The sequence below is a fragment of the Glandiceps talaboti genome, chromosome 8 (assembly GCF_964340395.1).
Source record: "Glandiceps talaboti chromosome 8, keGlaTala1.1, whole genome shotgun sequence".
In the NCBI taxonomy this organism is placed as follows: domain Eukaryota; kingdom Metazoa; phylum Hemichordata; class Enteropneusta; family Spengelidae; genus Glandiceps; species Glandiceps talaboti.
Window position 1 is genome coordinate 23,394,786 of NC_135556.1, and position 20,568 is coordinate 23,415,353.

At 34.0% G+C, this 20,568-nt stretch overlaps 1 protein-coding gene across 4 annotated transcripts in view; it reads right to left on the reverse strand.

Moving 5' to 3' along the window:
• Positions 1–322: 322 nt before the first annotated feature.
• The window catches only part of LOC144438548 (uncharacterized), a 158,672-nt gene continuing 138,426 nt past the window's right edge, over positions 323–20,568 (reverse strand). For all 4 annotated transcript variants that reach the window (XM_078127623.1, XM_078127625.1, XM_078127626.1 and 1 more), the window contains 6 exons: positions 13,496–13,758; positions 8,217–8,303; positions 6,438–6,550; positions 6,097–6,164; positions 5,602–5,779; positions 323–5,189 (listed from right to left, as the gene is read on the reverse strand). In XM_078127623.1, the coding sequence (XP_077983749.1) occupies positions 5,070–5,189; positions 5,602–5,779; positions 6,097–6,164; positions 6,438–6,550; positions 8,217–8,303; positions 13,496–13,758 (829 nt within the window). In that variant the 3' untranslated portion in view covers positions 323–5,069. The remainder of the gene's footprint in view (positions 5,190–5,601; positions 5,780–6,096; positions 6,165–6,437; positions 6,551–8,216; positions 8,304–13,495; positions 13,759–20,568) is intronic.

Here is a 20,568-nt window from a genome sequence, read left to right on the forward strand (position 1 = left end):
TTTCTGCAAGGTTGTATCAAAGAGAGTCATATAACAGTAACTTGAAATGACAAAGCATAGATGTACTATAATGGTAGACAGCATATCTTCCATATGGTACGACTCAGGTTGATGTCATCGGTTGGGGTATAGGTTGGGGCATAGGCGAGGGATATCGCCTGGGTATTAAACACAGTTGGTGGTGTACCTGTCCATCATTCAGGAAGTCTTGGATTTTGAGTCATGGCCAAGCTGCACTTCATGGTTTATATACATATTTAATTTAAACTCTCACAGGATAGTAACAAAATAAAGAGTCAGTATGATTTGGATTCAAAGTGGTTTATTTTTCTGCAGAGGAAAGATACTACAAGAACTGAAAAACTCCTGACAATGATTAAAACTGCCTTGACATTCCAGTGTTTTTACAATCCATTCTGATTTCACACAAATTACACTCAAAAGTTGACATTTCTGTATAGATGAAATATCCACAACAAGCTGTGTATGTGTGTGTGTAAACAATCACTGTCAACTCATTTAATTCTCAAAACTCACAACTTTAAGGTCAGTCTAACCATTAGTCAAGAGAACAAAAATAAAAAACCAGGACTTATGTTTAGGAGTCTATGTATTGTTGACCGGAAAAACAAAAAATTCTCAATTCCACAAAATGACCAACTTATAATATGTGGATATTGGCAAATATTTTCATGATTAATATTTTCCTATACAGGGTTTTCTGCTGAATAACTAGGTAACCTGGGTTACTATATTTTGGTTATTATTTTCATAGTTTTTTTTGAATTATATCTCATTAAAAGTATACTTTCAAGCATTGGGCTGCCTTCAAATATCTCAGAAAAAATTAAAATCTTTCTACTTTAAAGACACCAGCAAGTTAAGAAAACTGAAACTGAATCCAAATAATCGGACTAAAAATTTAAAAAAAAATAGGATATCTCAACTTTAAAATATATATTTCACAATTTCCTGGCAGATAAAGCCAGTTTTTATATTGAACAAAGCCCTGCATCGCTTGTACAGGATCAACTTTTTTATTTCCTTTCACTGCTGAAAATCGTCTCCATTACGACTGCTGTGAGTTTTTGAGCCCCTCTGTTTTTTGACATTACACACCATGTGTTTTGAAAATCGGATGTCAAGTAGGCTCACAAACTAAAAATTAACCTCCCCTGTGCAGTCAGATCACATCAGTCAAAAAAGCCTTCAACACTTCTTGTCAACTACGTTGAAACACGGTTCTTAAATTTAAGAGAAGTTAGGCGGAAACTGAGTTTTATATTTTGAAATTCCGGGAAGAGATGCGGATCACTTACGCTTGTGTTACCATGGAAACTGCATCTTTTGGGGAGGAGGAGGAGGGGAGAGATCGATTCCAAGGTAGTTTACTTTTAGAATATAATGTATTAGTTCACATTATAATGCCAATGTATAAATAGGTCATGTCATATGTAACTATTGCATGTACAAAATTGTCGTCTTCTCGTCTTACATTGTCAGGGCTAAATACTAACTAATGAATATATCAACTACGGTACGTTAAATTAGACTAAAACTACGGTTCATAAGTGGTCCTGTTTTTTTCTCCTATACACTGGGCATACACAAGTCTCAAGCCATCTAGCTTGGTTTTTCTGAGACAAAAAAGTTAACTTCAAAAGTTGACACAATCCAGTTAAAAAGTTTTTTTTTTACACAATCACTTAGCAACAATCACTATGACAACATCATACCAACAGTTGTCATGGCAGCGTTATAGTATTGATAAAGAGTTATTAATATATATATATTAGGCACTAATTGTTGGACATTATTTTATGTTTTTAACACAGAGAGTCCACCCTACATGGTTTACTGCAATACTTCAACACACAGGTTACAAAGTTTCAAGCATGAAAAGAGATCAAATGTGTTGTTGTTGTTTTCTGTGATTTTACAAGCACTAAAAAGTTGATTGTAGTTTTACAAGACAGACATATCAACAGGAGATAAAAACTCAATTTTTTTCAATTTTATCAGGTCGGACTTTTAAACATGGTTTTCAATTTTTCTTGTTAGACACACCCAGATGAAATTTCTGATGATGTTCATTAACTTGAAAGGGATTCTTTAATTTCATACCAACTTGTTATTCCCTTTTTGTCATTTTCTATTATAACCTTGACTTCTATCTCAGAATAGTAAACTATCAAAATCTTTTAAATTCAACCCATTGTGTAAAGCACAGATTTTATCAATAGTAGCATCATGGATTGGCAAACACCTCCTCTAAAATTTCTGTCATGAATGGAGTTCCACGGTGATTTGTCTGACATGGTATTGACTACACACTAGGGTATAGAAGGGAACAATCTGCAAGCTGAAAATGTCTCTGACATGCAGTTAATAAATAGTTGATCCATGTCTAACAGACTACCTGTTTCTTTCAAACATTACTGAAAACTAGTTTTTCTTTGCCATTAAGTGAACTCAACATTTGGGTGTTGAGTAACATACGCAGTCACCTTAAAATTTAGTGATCTGTTAGATTTGCTGATACATATCCCAAGTAGAAGTCTGTCAATAAGCTCTATTGGAATTTATCCTGTTCAAGCTAAGACCACCACTTTGAGGTTCAAGGACGGATATAATTGCCTTGCTCAACAGCGCCCTCTTTGGTAAGAAAGTAGCTCTATCAACAGCGCCCCCTATGGCCAAAATGGCATGTCACTTGTTTTGTAATACTACAATCATTATGGTTTATACATACCAGAAAGCCAATCTTGTGAACACTGAACAAAGAAAGACTTTTCAGGAAAAGGATGTAAGCTTAGTCCTCATTTTAACACAATCAAAATTTGCTGTTCAATTTTAAATTCTCCTTTGAATCTCAATTGCTAAACTTGTAAACATCTGTGGGTACGTGAAGCTGCAGCAAGTCTGAACAAACCCCCACACGCCATGACTATTTGAGACTCGACAATACTACATCCTTCAAGTCTTTATAGTAACATTTGAATAAAACGATTTGACTAAAGAGAGAGTAGCAGTTTAAGAAAGTGAGCTGCTGTTCAATTTTGACCGACACTGTACACGGTACAATGAATACACACTGAGTATTTTAAGCACACACTTGATGAACAACTCCAGTTACGTACTACTCCAAATACAATCTTGGGGTAAACAATACTCTTTCACCAAAAAAAATAAATAAAAAATAAAAAAAAACACCTGGAGAGGAATTTACAGTGAAAATTGAAAATTGCACATAATTTCATCAAATTGTTGGCTTTGTACAGAACATTCAATTGAACTATAGACAAAGCGTGATAGATATCACATTTAGCATATCATAATTACACAAGTTAAACTGCCTTCCGTTTCATTATTTCTACATGTACACACCACATTCTTTACATATTCAAAAATCTCACAGAAGAACTTTTTTTCCTTTAAGACATTCATAAAATCTCAGCTTAAAGCTCCAGAACTTAGGATTTACATAATCTTGTATCTATAGCGACAAGACCTGTCAAAAACCCCAAGCTTTGGGCTTTCTCTTTTTCTTCATAACCTGGACAATTTGACATTCTTCAAAATTGACAGTATACACTCCCAGTCAGCCTACAGTTTCAACTTTTCCCTTTACCTGAAGCGGCAAACAATCTGTACAAAAAAACACTACACAGTATCCACAGCAAATTTGACAAACTTTCAGATTTTAGCACCATTTCACATTCTGAAAATTTTCATTTTTTTTTCTTTTCCAAAATGTTGTCTCAGGATATGCTTATCGTTATGTGTGCAAACACATAGCTCCGTTCCTAACAGCACAGCTCTGTAAACCTGTTGATGAGACACCAAAACTCACCAGTGTCAGCCACCCCTATATTTCCATTTACTTTGCTATGATCCTACTGACAATCTACAGGTGGGTCATTTTATTTGGGAAAATAGGTGAGGTTGGCATCAGTGAGTAGCTCAACAACACAACATCTGCATGGCTTTCTGCCTTAGCTTAGCTTTTAGTTCCCCACCCTGCGTCAGCCAACTTCTGTCAAGCAAACAATTCTTTCCATAAACAGTACATAATTTTACACAGCCACCCCTGATACCCATCAATATGAAACAATCCATGGTAAGAAACAATGGGACTGAATCATTATTACCGGTACAGAGGGTGGTCCTTCAACTTTATGGAAGGCAAGTTTTGTTTAAATAGATTACATTTTGGAGAAATTATAAAGGAATACTGCAAATAACTGCAGAGATTTTATGTTCACACAAATATTACAATTGCAAGAATTCACTAAGATCAAGTACAATCACACACAAAGCTGAAATTATCACATGTGATTTAATTTTTTGATTTTTTTTTTTGGTTTGAAAATTGGTTACCCCTGACAACTCTTTCCATGACAACCAAGGATCTCTTTCATCTTTTATCTCAGAGAAATGACACTACAAAATGTCAACTTTCTTACGATAAAACATATTTCTCATTTAGTGAAACTGTGTGTGTTTTTAGTGTGTATTTTACAACTGTGTACGACTGATTTATATAATGAGTACTAATATTTTGAAAGTGGTTGAAAATTTCTATCCTACAAGGAGCTCCTTGTGTTTATTTCATGATCTAAATGCCCAGTTTTGACAAAATTTCTCTTTAAACAACCAATTTGTAGCTTGATACTTAAGATTTGTACAAAACACGTTCAATAAATTGACAAACTATGCACAACGTGTAGACTGTACTTAAACTACATCCATATCTGTATGTACTGACAGAGCAAGAACAAGTCGAATGAAATATGTGTAGACACCAAATGTATATTCATGCTCTCATAATCTTACAACCCTATCCTTCTTCTACTTTTTACAATCTGTGGTTGTCTTGGAAACAGTTGCTAGGAGCAACCAGAATATGGAAGAGTTTGTTGGTTTGTTGCCTCTTTTTGTGCCACTGCTTTCCTGCTGTTGATAGTAATGGCTATACTGTTATGTACTTGTTGGCTAAACTGTACTTCTACTAACATATCATGCTTGACAATCTGTACTCCATTCAATGGTATTTGTCTTGTATGCTTCTAGCCGTCAGCTCGTACAGTTTGGTCTTTTTTCGTTTTGTTGTTTTGATTTCGCTTGATGCTGCCAAATTTACCAAACAAACTTTGTACACTGTTCATGATTGGACCAAGACTCCAGTTCTGCAATAAACAAGTAATATTTGTTTAGCCTTAGTACAATGAACAATTTACAAATATACTTAAAATCTGACTATATATATACGCACAGGTATCTTGTCTGTTACTGTACAAAATGTCACTGTTGACTAAACCACAAGTCAATCATGCATTGCAGTTAAATGTACTTGTCTGTTAATGTACAACTCTGTCTGTCTGTCTGTGTGTCTGTCTGTCTCTGTCTCGCTCGCTCACACACTCTCTCTCTCTCTCTCTCTCTCTCTCTCTCTCTCTCTCTCTCTCTCTCTCTCTCTCTCTCTCTCTCTCTCTCTCTCTCTCTCTCTCTCTCTTTTTGGTGTAGTAGAGTGGTATGTATTACTAGACTTCAACTATGTCCATCATTGCTATACATCAAAGTTTGTTACAGTAATCTTACCTTATCTTGATTGTTACCATGGCTATTGGCATTGAGTGGTTTGGAGTCTAAACATTTCTGATATCTCAGTTTACAAGCAGCTTCAATGGTCTTAGCTAAGCCACCAGCAGAGTGTTCACATTGGAATACATGACAACAGAACTTATCTTTACCATTACACATGATGTAGGCAAATTGTCTGCAACAAAACAAATGAAATAAACTATCAATACTTGAAGTCAATCATTGCAAGTGTCTTATTTTGTGAAACAATGTGATAAAATACATGTACACTTTTGCCTAATGAGATACAATTAGTGTGATATTCTGAAGGACTCTGTTTATATGTAAAACATTGCAAACAGTTATTTTCAGACTATGATGGGTGTCCACAGAAACAGATTCATACATGATATACATTGATTCATTTCCATAAATAATATGAATTTTTTGTGATGATTCTCTTTGGTGGCCAACTTTGAGAAATAACTAAATTTTGGTGTTGTTTGTTCTTACCTTATATCTGGTCCAATACCAAGGAAAGACAAGAACCTCACCCTGTGTTCTGAGATCACATCTTTTGTCTGTGAGAACAAACATTATACATGTGAATTTAGTACAGGTACGCATACTGATAAATATTTTACATTTTCGGTTAGCATGTATGTATGTATGTATGTATGTATGTATGTATGTATGTATGTATGTGTGTGTGTGTGTGTGTGTGTGTGTGTGTGTGTGTGCGTGTGCGTGCGTGTGTGTATGTCTGTGCATGTATGTCTGTCTGTATGGGTGTGCATACATATGAACACACCACATCCTCCCTGACTTATAAAATGATTTATACATTATCATACCTTGATACTTGTTATAGTGATAGTCGATGTAGCTACTTCTACTCTACAAAGAACAGACTCTTCTATAGGCTTGGAACAAAGCTTGCCAATAGCACCATTCAATGTATCCATACCTGTGGATAAATACAAAAACATATACAATTTCATTAACCTTTGTCACTTGCAATGTACTGTTTGAATGTCAAATCTGCATGTATATTGAGTAACCTGAGGTGGTGGGAGAGGTTCCTAAATGCTAAGGGAAATAGTCTGAGCTTCTACAACTGAAGCAAAACTATGACATTCATGTCTGGAACTTTTGGAAGGGAGCAAAGTTCACTCAGTTTGCCTCGATTACTCATTGTTTTAATAATTGGATATTGCATATAATAATATGCAGTTTGGGTCTTCCTGTACATTGTAGAAGATACTGCTCTCTTGGTATGTCTAATCTCAAACATGTCAGGAATATATTTGAATAATTAACATCTCTGAAGAAAGTGATAATGTGAGTTCCTAGGATAGAAGCTAGAAAACAGATTTTTTTTAGAAAGGTTAATAAGTTTTGACAACTGTAATCATAATCATAAATTCAGGTGGAAACCTGTCCAACAACAAAGTAGAATCAGTCTCGCATGTGCACACACACACACACACACACACACACAGTCACACTGAGACTAGACAGACTTACACAACACGAGTGACAACACTTTGCTATTAAAATGGAAATTTATAATCATAAATTGAGATGGAACGCTGTCCAATGACCAAATAAACAGGCAGACAGACACAGACAAGTGCAAATAACATGACATAACATAACACTCAGACACACTAGACTAAATCCATTTAATAATAAATGGGCTATACTTTAAGTCAAACAACTACCTTCATAATTCCAAAAACTTGCAAAGATCACACATACTAAAAGGAATTGACATGATTGATATTCTCAAGACATTCATAAGTTTGCAACTGAAGAGAAAAGAGTGTCATTTAAGGCTTAATGAGGATAAAACACAATCAGGTCAGTCTATACATCTATCACCTTGTCTTCAATACTAACTTTATTCATCTGACAGTCATTAATATTGCTTGTAATGCTTACAGTGAAGACACTCGTTAAAACACAGCTCTATTTATTCAGCCCATCAAATGATGTTCTAGACAACAGTCACATACCCACAAGTTGACAACTAATTACGTTGCAATCCCTCTAGAATTCTACTAGTTGTACTGCTTAATTAATGAACCATGCACACCTTGGACAGACTCACGTACACAATTCCCCACTAGACATGTCTGTTTTGACATTAACATACAGTGTATTTAACAACTTCTGATATGTATCAGAATTTCCGCTTGCTTAATTCCAGTTGCATTGTCCATTGATTGATACTAATTTGCAAGGATATTGTTGTCAGACATAATCTGCTATGCTATGCAAACATTTTTTAAAGTATTTAAATCTCATTTGAGGGACTTAAAAACTAAATATTTCACACTCCTGTCCAGTTGATGCAAAATTTTCCATTTTAGGAGGAGTGGATATTTTGATATTTCATATGGTATCTTCTTTACATACTAAACAGAGTTTATTAAACACCTAAGCTGTGCTAACATGTCACTATTTAACATTAGTTTGAAAGATGACAGAACTGACAAATCCAGAATTATCTAGAAACAACATCAAAATGTGCTAATATTGCAATAGAAAATGTCTGCAGGTAGACAGAATCACTGAATTGAACTGGACATGACAAATATGATTGAGACAAACAGCAAAATATGACTTACCATTTGGCCTTGCCACATCTGTCGAGCCAACATAATATGCTCTGAACACAGTGGTGGGTTCGGCTTTTGGGGTCGGGAAATCCACGACTGCAGAGAGAAAAATCTTTTGTAAGAGAGGTTGTAGATAAACGGCAGCTTGTGTATAGTACAAATCATTATGATTTGGGTCAGTCTTAAAGGTGTTGTGGTTTAGATCAGCGGCATTAAACTCCATGGGTGTGTACTCCGGAATCGTTGGAAACTGCCGTGATCTGGCCATGTCATGTCCAGACGCTGTTTTGCCATGGATTGCAAAGGTTTTATTGGCTTCAATGTAGCATGAATGCTAAGTAAGACAGCTTCAGTTGTTTATGTAAATTTATGACCACTGCGTGACAGTAACAGATAATGATGGCTTCGAGAAAAGCTATCAGATTAAGAAATGCATGGACAGAATAGTAGTCTGCCTACAGGTAGTGTCCTGAATTCAGAATTAACTGAATGTGAACTTGTTCTCAACAAGTTTGGTCAAGCTATGAATATTAACGCATTAAGTTTACCATATGGAGACTTTAAAACTTTACAAGTTTACTTTTGATGAATATCATGCTAGGAATTGACTATAATTCTTAAGAAAATGTTTCAGAAGTGCTGTATTATACAATCACTTATAATATGATGATTGCAGACATCATTAGAAATTGGTGATAACTTTTATGACAATGAATGCTATGGTACTATGATGCCACTTGAATATTAAATAGTCTTATTTAGTTTGGGCAGTTTGGTTTGAATAAACTAACCACATATATTGTTATGTATGTTTTCACAATGATTGCTATCGAAAAGTATGATTCATATGTTCTTTTTATGAGCATGAAATTCATAATTTTATGATTTTCAAATGTCAAAAGGTATTAGGTATAATCTGCAAAGTAAAGGTGTGTAACACTTTGTTGTGAAATTGTCTTTTGGATACTTTTGGACACCTGTTCTAATCAATATTTCAGATAGCTTTAGTTTTGACCTTTAGTTGGAAAGTGGTGCAGTGTGGATGAACTTTGAATTTAAGTCAGACACTTTGGATGAGTTTGATCTTAAGTTAGATGGTTTAGATGACCTTTGACCTTTACTTAGATGGTTTGATGACTTTTAACCTTTAGATGGTGTGGATGAACTTTGTCTTTACTTTGACAATTTCAATGAACTTTGACCTTTACTTATATGGTTTGGATGACCTTTGACCTTTAAGTAGTTGGTTTGATAAATCTTAAGTTTTACTTGGATGGGTTGGATAAACCTCAACCTTAAGCTAAATGGTTTTAGATCAATTTCAAACTTATAGAGATTAGAAAATGTCAACTTTAGGTTACACTGTGTTTAGATGACACTTTAACCTTTACTTCAGACAGTTTAGATAAATTTCAATCATTAGTTAGCTGGTTAAGATGTACTTCAACCTTTTTTCCTTCAAGCAGTTATCGTGACTGTACTATGGAACTATTAATCTTTACTGCCATTCAGTTGACATTCTAAGCATATAAACAGAGTTGACAGATGACACATACATACTGAAATCACAGCTCACAAATTCCACACTGGAACATTTGATGACACTAAACAGGTCACTGGGGACACTGTGATGTATTGTACAGACTTTTGTATTGGTTAAACTAATTATAGCATAGATTATATCACTTTTATTTGGGACTTGAATAGAAATTCCTGATTCTCGACACATGATGTCTGCTATTAAGTTCACTGTTGTTGTTCAATATTTTACAAATATGCAATGCCCAAAGTTCTGATTCTATTTTCTACTATAACACTAAGCATCCACAAATGGACAGTATACTAGTATTATTAACTTTTCAGAGAAATAGAAAAATGTCAACCATAGAGTCATAGTGATTACTATATGAAAATTTCTTATAACAAAAATGTGAGAAAAACTTATCATCATCACCCACTCTGAAAATTATCCAATAATACATATAATCATATTTTACCTAAATAGTTACTAGTCAAAGTTCATAATACTAAATTGTCATATCTTATTAATTCAGCACACCAAGTCCAAATGCTTTGACTCAATTGTTTATCAGGGCCTCAGAGGCTACAGATATACAAAACTGAGTGACACACCTTTACTGTCTGCAACATTCATTCTACAAATTCACACACAATATTATCTACATTTTCTCAAGGCAAAAGGTGACTGCTCTCAATACATATTTTATAACCTTTAGCATGATTGCATACAGGATAAAAGAAACAAAATTAGATCACTGGAAGATAAAATTAATATTAAAATATATTTATCATATTATATATAATACTGCCCAAAATTAAGTCGAATTTCATAATCATCAAAAAAATTAGGGTTTTTTTCCTGGTGATTTATCACATACTTTGTGCTGTATGCTCATGGTTTTAATTGTTCTACAATATTGCATATCAAAAGCCTCTCTTGCACAGGCAGTAATGATTTATAAGAAAATGAAAACAAATCTAATGGTAACTCCTTTCCTATCCAATAATTTTCAATATTTCAATGGAATAAATTTTGATGAAAAATGTGTAAACATAATCTGTCTTTGAACTGAATGATGATATTCATGAATTACTTAATATTTGTCCTCTGAACTTTGTCCAAATCGATGATGACTTTCATAAAAATTAGAAAAAAAATCTGTTTGCACCTAATTTTATACACAGGTAATTAAGTAAGATGTATCCTCTCATTTTGTTAGTAGTTCTGTGTCTGAGCTTGCAGCTCTTTGGAGAACAGGCACATTATAAATTCGATTTATTATTATTATTATTCTTGAGGAATTAAATGTGAACTAACTCGATAGAAAAAGCCTCTTCACCTTGAAAGTATCAAAACTCATGACATTTAATAGATTTGTGAAATCAGCATACACACAGCGCTAACGTCAAACATTGGATACAAGTGTTTTCTATCTCTGTTACACAATACAATGTGATATTTCTGTGCTTATGAAAAGTGACACTTGAAAAATCAAATTATTTTCCTCATTTTCAAATTTGGTCTGGAATAATCTGCAAATACTATGCAATGTCACAATCTGTCAAGGATTTGTAATGAAATCTATCACCTATATGATTGTGGTTTTACTTTTTAAGTGGTGAGAATGCATGATGCTAAGAAGTAGTTAGTACTGGTGTCATGCCCAGATCACCTTGGCGAAATTGAATGTCTGATGTTACCAACCACAGGATTATATAAGACCCTAAACCACAAACCAACAATGACTAACTTGGTATTATCTCTGGAAACTAAAAAGCTTTCTCCATAAATACATGAAATCTGGCAATTTTGCGAGTGTTCCAAACCATAATTATCAGCTTTAAATTGAGAACGATCGTCAAATATACATGTGTGACTAACACTAAAGCAGAATAGAATAACTAAAGTATATATGTAGGTGAAGATTGATTCTATGATTCTTTTCCTAATATTTAGACATGTCAAAGCCAGCTTAATACTTTGAGAATTCTTTGGAATAGACACATCGTTCTTCACCCCACACCCAAGTATCAAATTTGATTGGTTCAAAAAACAACATGATGTATATAAACAAGTATTACAGTATCACAATTTTGTGCCAAGTTTGAATGACATCAATTTAGAAATGGTTGTGGAGATAAGGGCTTATGGATAAACAGAGACAGACAGACAGACAGACAGACAGACAGATGGAACTCGGAGTTGCCTTGTTTGCTAATGTATACACAACAGAGCAAAAAACTTGCCTTGAAAGGTAACTAATTTTCAAAATTATAAACAACCTGTTATCATCAAATCTTAGGTTAATTGACTTCCAACGCAGTGAAGGATAATGTAATTTTTCATATTCATTTTTAGACTGATATACTTTATAGTTCCAAATCTACACTGCAAATTTAGCTGCAGACATCAAGTAGAATACATGTATGTCATGCTGAACTTTGTAATGAAGCACTGAATAACAATATAACATTAATTGGCATAACTAATGACATCTAAACAGCCACTTTCTAGAGGTCAAAGTTCAACACTTTGGTTGATGGACACAAGGGAAATACGCAAGTCATATCAAATTAAATACTGAAAATTGTGTTATGTTTATGTGACACATCATTTATTTCCAATACAGCATCAACTAATAGGAAGTGATATGTTCCATACACAGTATTAATGTGTTTCTCCCATCATTACAGTTGTTTTTAGGGAGTGTCAATATCAGACAGATTCTCATACCTCTGTTTTTCTATAAATTTGTAGAAGCACAACAAATCCCTAAATCAATGCTCCTATCAAAATTTTAACATACTCTGTGATAAATTTCTATTCATCAATATGCAAAGGAAAAGAGACACGTTAATATTTTCTAATTTAAGAATTATTCTTAGCAATTCTTTTTTCAAATTTTTTCTTTTCTAATTTGTTGAACATTTTGGTCAAATGATGAAAGGTACCTTTCCCTACAGATCTCTTCACTGAATGATGCATGATATACATCATTGATGTACCTGTCATGAAATCTCTCCCAGGTTGTGTGCAAACACACAAATACCATGTCATTACTTTCTACAAAGACACCTGATTAAACATAAGCCTCACTCAACAGTGTCATCCTTAATATTGAATACATTTTCACAATTCAGACTGTATTGAAACCCCCCTTGTAGAAGTAAACTACTAAAATACTTGGGTATAGAGACTGAAGAACAGTTGGTCAAATTACTAATTGTCGTTTTCTATGTGAGTTCACTTTGTAATGCAAGCAATTTGAAGGAGACTGTCATAGTAGTAGGGTTAAGGATATTAGAGTGCTGGGTTTTATGACATTGTTACTGGTTTTTTTCTAGTGTGTATTAAATTGCAATTGTTCAGAAAATGACCCAGTGTTCTGTAGATGTGCAAATCCTTTGCAAAAGCAACAATTTGTGTTTGTGTGTATGTGGGTTCAAATATTGGATTCTATCAAGCTTTTTCTCAAATAACACAAAAACATGTGAATTACTGGGTAGTCAACAATCTCGCTACTTTCTACAGTAACACTCAGGTTGGCAGACATTTTGAATTCGTAATATGAATAATAATATAAAACAAATTCATTAAATTCAGTTTCCAGACAAATTAGCATTTTTTGATGCATTCTTAATAATTGATAAGTTTGATTTGCAGTGTTCTTAGGCAAAATGAAAACAATTTTAAAAGTTTCTTTTATGATATATATGACTTTATTCAAATATGAATATTTCTAAAACAAAAATGTTTGGTTCCTCACCTTGAGCTGGTAAAGATTCAATCTTCTCCATTTCTCGTTTCTGTATGGTGGGACGTGCTGACTGTGGAATGTGGGTGGTGTGAGGATGCACCACCTGTCCTTGTGTTACCATGGAAATGGAGTTGGTTTTCCTCCTCTCTGTCATCACTTTGGAACAGATTTCATGCAGGGCATTAGCAATGGCCTTAGCTGGGATGTCACATCGAAACACGTGACACTTAAACTTTTTGCTACACTTATCCTTAGCAACATAGGCAAAATCCCTGAAATGGTCAAATACAGGAGAAAAACATTAGAAATGATACAAAAATAATAATAATGATGATGATGTAGATACATAAAAGATGTACAGAACAGATTCCTCCTTCGGAGTATCTAAAAATGAGTACGCGAATTCACATACTCAAGTTTGTTAGTTATTTTACACAGTGATACCCCAAACTTCTGTTTGAATATTGAGGAAACTAATTGTAAATAACGTTTACAGGACAGAGTACCCTTCCCGTCCAAAACCCCTTTGGCAGTTGTGGAAAACTACATCTATTGTAAATGTTATCACCTCATAGCCATGTTGACACAATAACATATGTAGTTTTAGTATGGGTTGTAAAAACACTAACCCAAGTAGTCCATCAATTAGCTATGTTTTAACCACAAAGACCACAAAACACAAGATAACTAGTTTATCTTACCGTAATAAATTGACACTTTAACAATATTATGTAAAAAGATAGTATTTGTAAATGCATGCAAACATCAACACAGTAACAAAATATACAAAAAACTAATATCATGACTGATTGCCCAGGAATATACAAAAGAAATAATATTTTTTACTTAACACCTATTTTTCCAACGGACATGGCTGTACTCAAAGTTGACAACAAACAATAATAGACTTTGATATTTACAACTGTTACAACACTTTTTTGTTTTCGTTCATTTTATGTTTCCTAGTAAAAACCCTTCAAAATGTTCATGTTCTATTTAGAGATTTAGACAACAATGCTGAAGATGTTCAACTTTTGGAAATTAATGTTATGAGAAATTCCATTTTTGTCTAATATAAAAGATGTTTCAAAAGATGAGGACAGATTTGTTAGGTACATAATAAATATGAAATTTCAAATTATTAAAATGTAGCTTCCAAAGGCATAATTGCTTATTACTGAAATGAAAGTGAAGGATCTCCACAAAGAGTTCACAAGATTCTAAGGCATCCTTTTGTGTGATTGTTCACTAGAAAACATTGAACAGGTGAAAAATTGAACACGGTAACCCAAAGTCATTTTAATTTCATTGAATTTCCATCCTGTCATTTATTTGGTTCATGAAATTAAAAAGAAAAATGTATATATCGCGGTGAAATTCCATAAAAGTCTGTCAAGGGGAACTAACAGCTGAGAGACGCTGACCTCACTCAGGTAAAACACAATCTATGAACTCAAAACTCGTACATTGACATTTACACAGCCACACCTTCTTAACTTGTATTGCAGAAAATAGGGAAAATGTTGTAATTGCATTTCGGGAGCATAAAAGAGCCCATGATGAACTTCTACATGCCAGAGTTTCAAATGGTCATTACTGTAATAGGGCCGAGATAAAAAGCAGAAACTACAGTCTCCACTCTTCAGCATGTACATTTGTACCATCTAAACTACTATATTGAATAGTCAGTGTGCTACTACACAACTATTTCACTAACACTTTAACGAGAGAAAACACACTGCAAGTGGGCGTGCAGAGTGTTTTTACATGAGTAGTCATTGTGAAATAGTCTTTCCATTTGCTCTAAATGACATAATATGATCACAGACCTGTCTGTTGTTTGTATTGTAACTTGTTACTCAACACACGGAAATCTCTCGGTTTTAAAGGGATTGGAATTTCAAGCAGGAAAATTATGGAAATTACATTAGTCCATTTGATCAACAGTGATGGTATGTGTGGGAGGGATTTTAGATTGTCTGGGTATAAAAACTGTCTAATAGCAAACAAATGTCAACAATTTTGACATTGACATTTCCATGCATGGGTTAAAGCTGTATTATGTATATAGTATATGATAGATATGGGTTTCTACTGACCCCCTAAGATATGTATGTAAGAAGTGTACAACAGTGACTGTTTAATAACATATCATGTAGGAATGAATAAATTACAATTTGTATTTTATTTTTGAAAAATGTAGTGATTTTGCACTATATACCTTCATGAAAACAGACATAAAACATGATTACTATGTGACCTAGTCATATATAGTCAAACTGCATGATTTTTCCAAATTTGGAACAACTTTCCTCTAAGCTTAATGTTGTAAACTGTATTCCTTTATCATATGACAACAGTATGTCATTTTTGTTTCTATGGGGTGAGGTTGGAAGTCTGGGTTGGCAGGGGGGGGGGGGGGCAGGTGTTTGACATTAATAACTTTATATAAAAAGAAACAGAAAAATACAGCACAGCTGGACACTGCTGTTGGAATACATTTCATTTGTTTAAACTGGAATGTCCATGGGCAGTTTGCTATCAATATCTGTTATTCTCAACCCCTGAATGCTGACAAGTTACTCTTGTTAATTTCCTGGATGATGCAGTCATAGCTTTTCTAGTAATCACTCTGTCTGTGAACTTAATTAGGTAGTGTCTGTCTCCATTCTTTTACGTCACCCCTATATCATGGATTATCCAGCCAGGCAAATACACACTGACCCATGTCAAGTATTTTTAGACTAGAGACTCAGAAAACATGCAAGAACTTGACAGTGTTTTTTTAGCATTATCAAGACAGGTATGTTTTAAAATAAATCCAGGAAGTCAGGGAGAGAAGTAGAGTCCTCTTTCTAAACCAACCTCATTGCATTGTATTACAGTGCCCACATACTAGGACACAGGACGTAAATTTTAAAAGATGCATATCACACTACATGCTAGATAAGACTCTAATTAAATGAAAACATCGGCAGTAGCACAGTACATTTCCACTGATTGTTCATTACGGCGTAAGCATTTCAATTTCCTTTCCACTAAACCACTCTAGCATATCAAAGTTGTCAAATAATAAACTTCTTTTGAACAGAAAAAAATAATTTTACAGTAAAGTTGGCTTAAAAATGAAGATTATGGATGCCTACATAGATCTGACTAAAAGGGGTTCAATTTGAAATGAAATCACAATGAAGTACCCTGAGGTGATGTAACCATTTTATCAATATACTAAAGATGATCAAGTCACCGCTGCAGGTGGACTTTCCTGTTATCTTTCATACCTCCAGGCTTTGTCGAGTCGTAACCAAGGTGGATACTAATTCTAACTCCTCAAATTTTATGATGTACATTTTACCTACCATGGTTTGCTTCTCTGTTACTTGCAAAGCTCGGCACGTACTTCAAATCTATGACTGAGCTAATGTGTCATTTTACCACAAAAAATAATATATACCTGTACTGTTTTTTTCACCATATTTCTATCTCTGACAATGATGGAATATTTAAAGAGGATGTCTAACCTTTGACCTCAAATGAACTTTGACCTGAAACATCTGAAATGCTAATAAACCTTAATTTAGTTCCTTGATGACTTTTCAAAAGATACATTCAAGTCTACAAAGCTAGTTGTTAGCATTCCATATTAATAATTTTCCCATGATTTTAAACTATTGCAATTAGCTGTGATGTCAAAAATATGAAAATGACACCCATGAATCTAACATACCTATAAATCATCCAGGTAACAGCTTATATGTACATTTCATGAATAATTGCAACAAAATTCTCAAAAATATCCCAATGCAGCATACTTATTTAACAACCAGGCAACAACTATCATGTTTCATAAATAAAAGATATGAAATTTTGCAAAATATTCCCTAGATGCTGTCAATAAATTAATTTGTGTGTATCAGTCAGGATGTAGGTAATTTGCACCTTTGCTACTGGGAGAAAACTAGTATGATAGATGCCTAGACATGTCATAAGGCCACCTAAGTTATTGCTACTTCATCATAATCATGTACATTTTGTATGTGAATAGCCAATGACATTGATTGATTGGCTAGAGTGTGTACAAATACTAACAGACATGGGGAATAACACTGAATTGTGTCTGCACTGAAGTTATCTTGATTGTAATATGGGAAAGTTTTATCTTTTCACTATAGACACAGAGTTTTTGTAACACCATGAATAGGTTTTACGCTTTAGATTTCTGTTCCTATTCAGAGGAAAAAAATAGTGATTACTCAAATGGAACTGAAATTCTGTCAATGATTTTCTTCTCAATACATGATATATCCCTTTCTTTGATACTATAGTGTCTGGGGTTCCAAAGCAAAAATTTCAGAACAAATTCAACAAATGCAAAAATTCAGAATGAAAATTTAATATATCTGAATGTTTGTTATCTGTTTAGGCTTTCAGTCACACACAAAATATTTCTGAATATCTGTAAATCCCAGAAAGTATTTTCACACAAAAAAATCTACAATACTAAAAAGATCCAATTTTTTCAAACATTCATAGTTCGACTACTTTACTACAGATATCAGGGGAATAAAATAATTCAGTGTTTGGATGCTCTCTGATTTCCAAATTGTGTGTTGAATTAAATTCTGTTTTTCCTTTCCTTTTCTATATAATGTAAAGAATATCCTAGTTCTGGGAGTAATTGCCTAGAAACTCATGGAAGGTAGCTTTGTTATGGCAAATGGTTTCCAACTGGGTAGACAACGAGACCACTAATACTGCTGTCTGGTGATAGATTGCCATCATACAAAGTTCAGGAATTATCCAAGCAGCAGGATAAATCTAACCCTCTATGATGACGTCTGTGCGTTGATTCAGATGAATGAAGTTGCCCTCACACCATGCTCTTTAGCGAAATCACCAAAACCGCAGGTGAAAAACAGAAGCTTTTTGATGGATTGATCAGTCACTGAGGATGTCAACTACAGACATTGGCTGGTATATATCATATGATTGTCGGCACCTGCATAGAGCAAGATAGCTACATCTATATTTCTTGACTCTCTCTGGGTGACCAGAGTTATGTACTGTAGAAATCGCAGCAAGGAAGTACACTGATATTTCTACAAGCTCTCTAGGTGGTTTCAGTTTAGTCATATGGATATTATGGCATGGAAACATCATGATTTATGGGACCTCAGTTTCCTCATTAAATTCATCAAACCTATGTTTATTTTTCTCTGGATACCATTATATGTATATTGTACAAGTGAAGAAATGTTCATTTTTTGTAACATATTTTGAACGACCTAAAATCCTGATTTTCATCACAATGTATGAGAAATGAAAGACATTAATGGTGTCAAGATATAAGCCACTTGGCACTGGTCAATGTTCATAGACATTAATATTAATTCAGTAATTGAGTGCCTCTCTACTAAATGTAGGCTTTTCAAATAACAACACCTTCATTTCCGACACCTTGGTTTCTGGCTTTCTATGAGTATTGTACATACTTTGAGAGCCAGACACCGTGTCACCACTCTAAAGCATTACCTTCCATCAAATAGCCCATGAAATGATACATAAAATCTAATCAGAGATGGCCGCACCCACACCTGAGATGGCTTTAAAAAAAGGTGATAAATTACAGTATAGAAGCCTCCCCAAGCCAGACATTGAGTTGAGGGTCAATACATCATTTCATAACATCATATCTGCATTACCTATCTTTAATTGTACCTAAACTCTTACTAATTCATGACAAACATACTGTGACAGCCAGCTGTAATGGCTAAGAAGAATGAACTTATCAGTAAAGAAACACACAATGATGCTGGCATCACAAATCTTTCTCCTTTGACTTGAACCTGTGTACACACATTGTAAAGCAAAATCTATTTGAATGTTTCTATTCATTCTATAATTTTACGCCCTGCAGTGAATAACAGTTCCACGATTTGTACATAAACGGATCTGTCTATGTAGCACATTCAAAAAACCCATATTGACATTAAAGTATTTTGTCTCCTGCCGTCTGTTTGACGACTTTACGAGTATTAAAGTAGAATTGATTTGCAGTCAGTGATGCAGAGTTTTGTCTGGTTGTATGACAATTGTCATGGTAACAGACATGATGTGTAGAACTAACAGCAAATCTCAAATCAATTGCAGTCCACTGTAGAGTAAGTTCACACAGTAAGATGCAATTTAGAAGTTTTAAAAAAAAAATACTTTTCCTGGGCAACTAGTCAGGCATAAAAACAGACACACACTGAACATACTATGCAAGTTCACCACAACAAATGACTAGTAGATGAAATTTCATTCCAGTCAAATTGAAAAAAGTAACATGATAAAATGATTGAGATATAAATGAGAACATGGATAGACAATTATTGACAATGTGAAAGATTACCTTTCCCTGTGTTGTAAAAGTTAGCAAAGAGTGAAACAGAAGGAGAAAGAAACATGAACAATGTTAGCATTAAAAGTGACAAGTGTGTGACTGTGTGATGGGTGTGTTTGCAGTTACTGTACCACACTAAAATGACAGAGGGGGAGAACACAGGTTATCACATTAACATCTACACATGTTCATCAGTGTTTTTGATAAGGTGTCAATAAATCAAATGTATACTGAAGTTTCCTGCCAAAAGTAAAGTACAAAGTATGGAGAGTTATACAATTTTTAGTTGAAATTCAACTGTGTTGGTAAACCATGATATCAAAATCAAGTTTTGTCTCAAAGACTGAAGCGTGCAGTCGAACATTTCAGGAACAATTTTCAAGTATGTGTTTGGAACAAACTTTGATTCACTACAATATTTAGTGGAGTAGCCAACCCCTCAACTCTTTAATGACAGAATATGATAACCTTATCAAAAACACTGATACATACAAATGCTGAGATTCTACAAAACAAAAACTAGCCTAACAACAACAATGTCCGTCTTTCAAATTAGTAACACTATGTTCTCTGTTTCATGTTGTTATGTATGATGTGTGACCTAATACAATCATGCCTAAATTATACAGCAATAAGTCCTGATTACATGAAGTGCTCGCTCACTGTTAACTTAAAACATATTCGACAAAATTGTGTT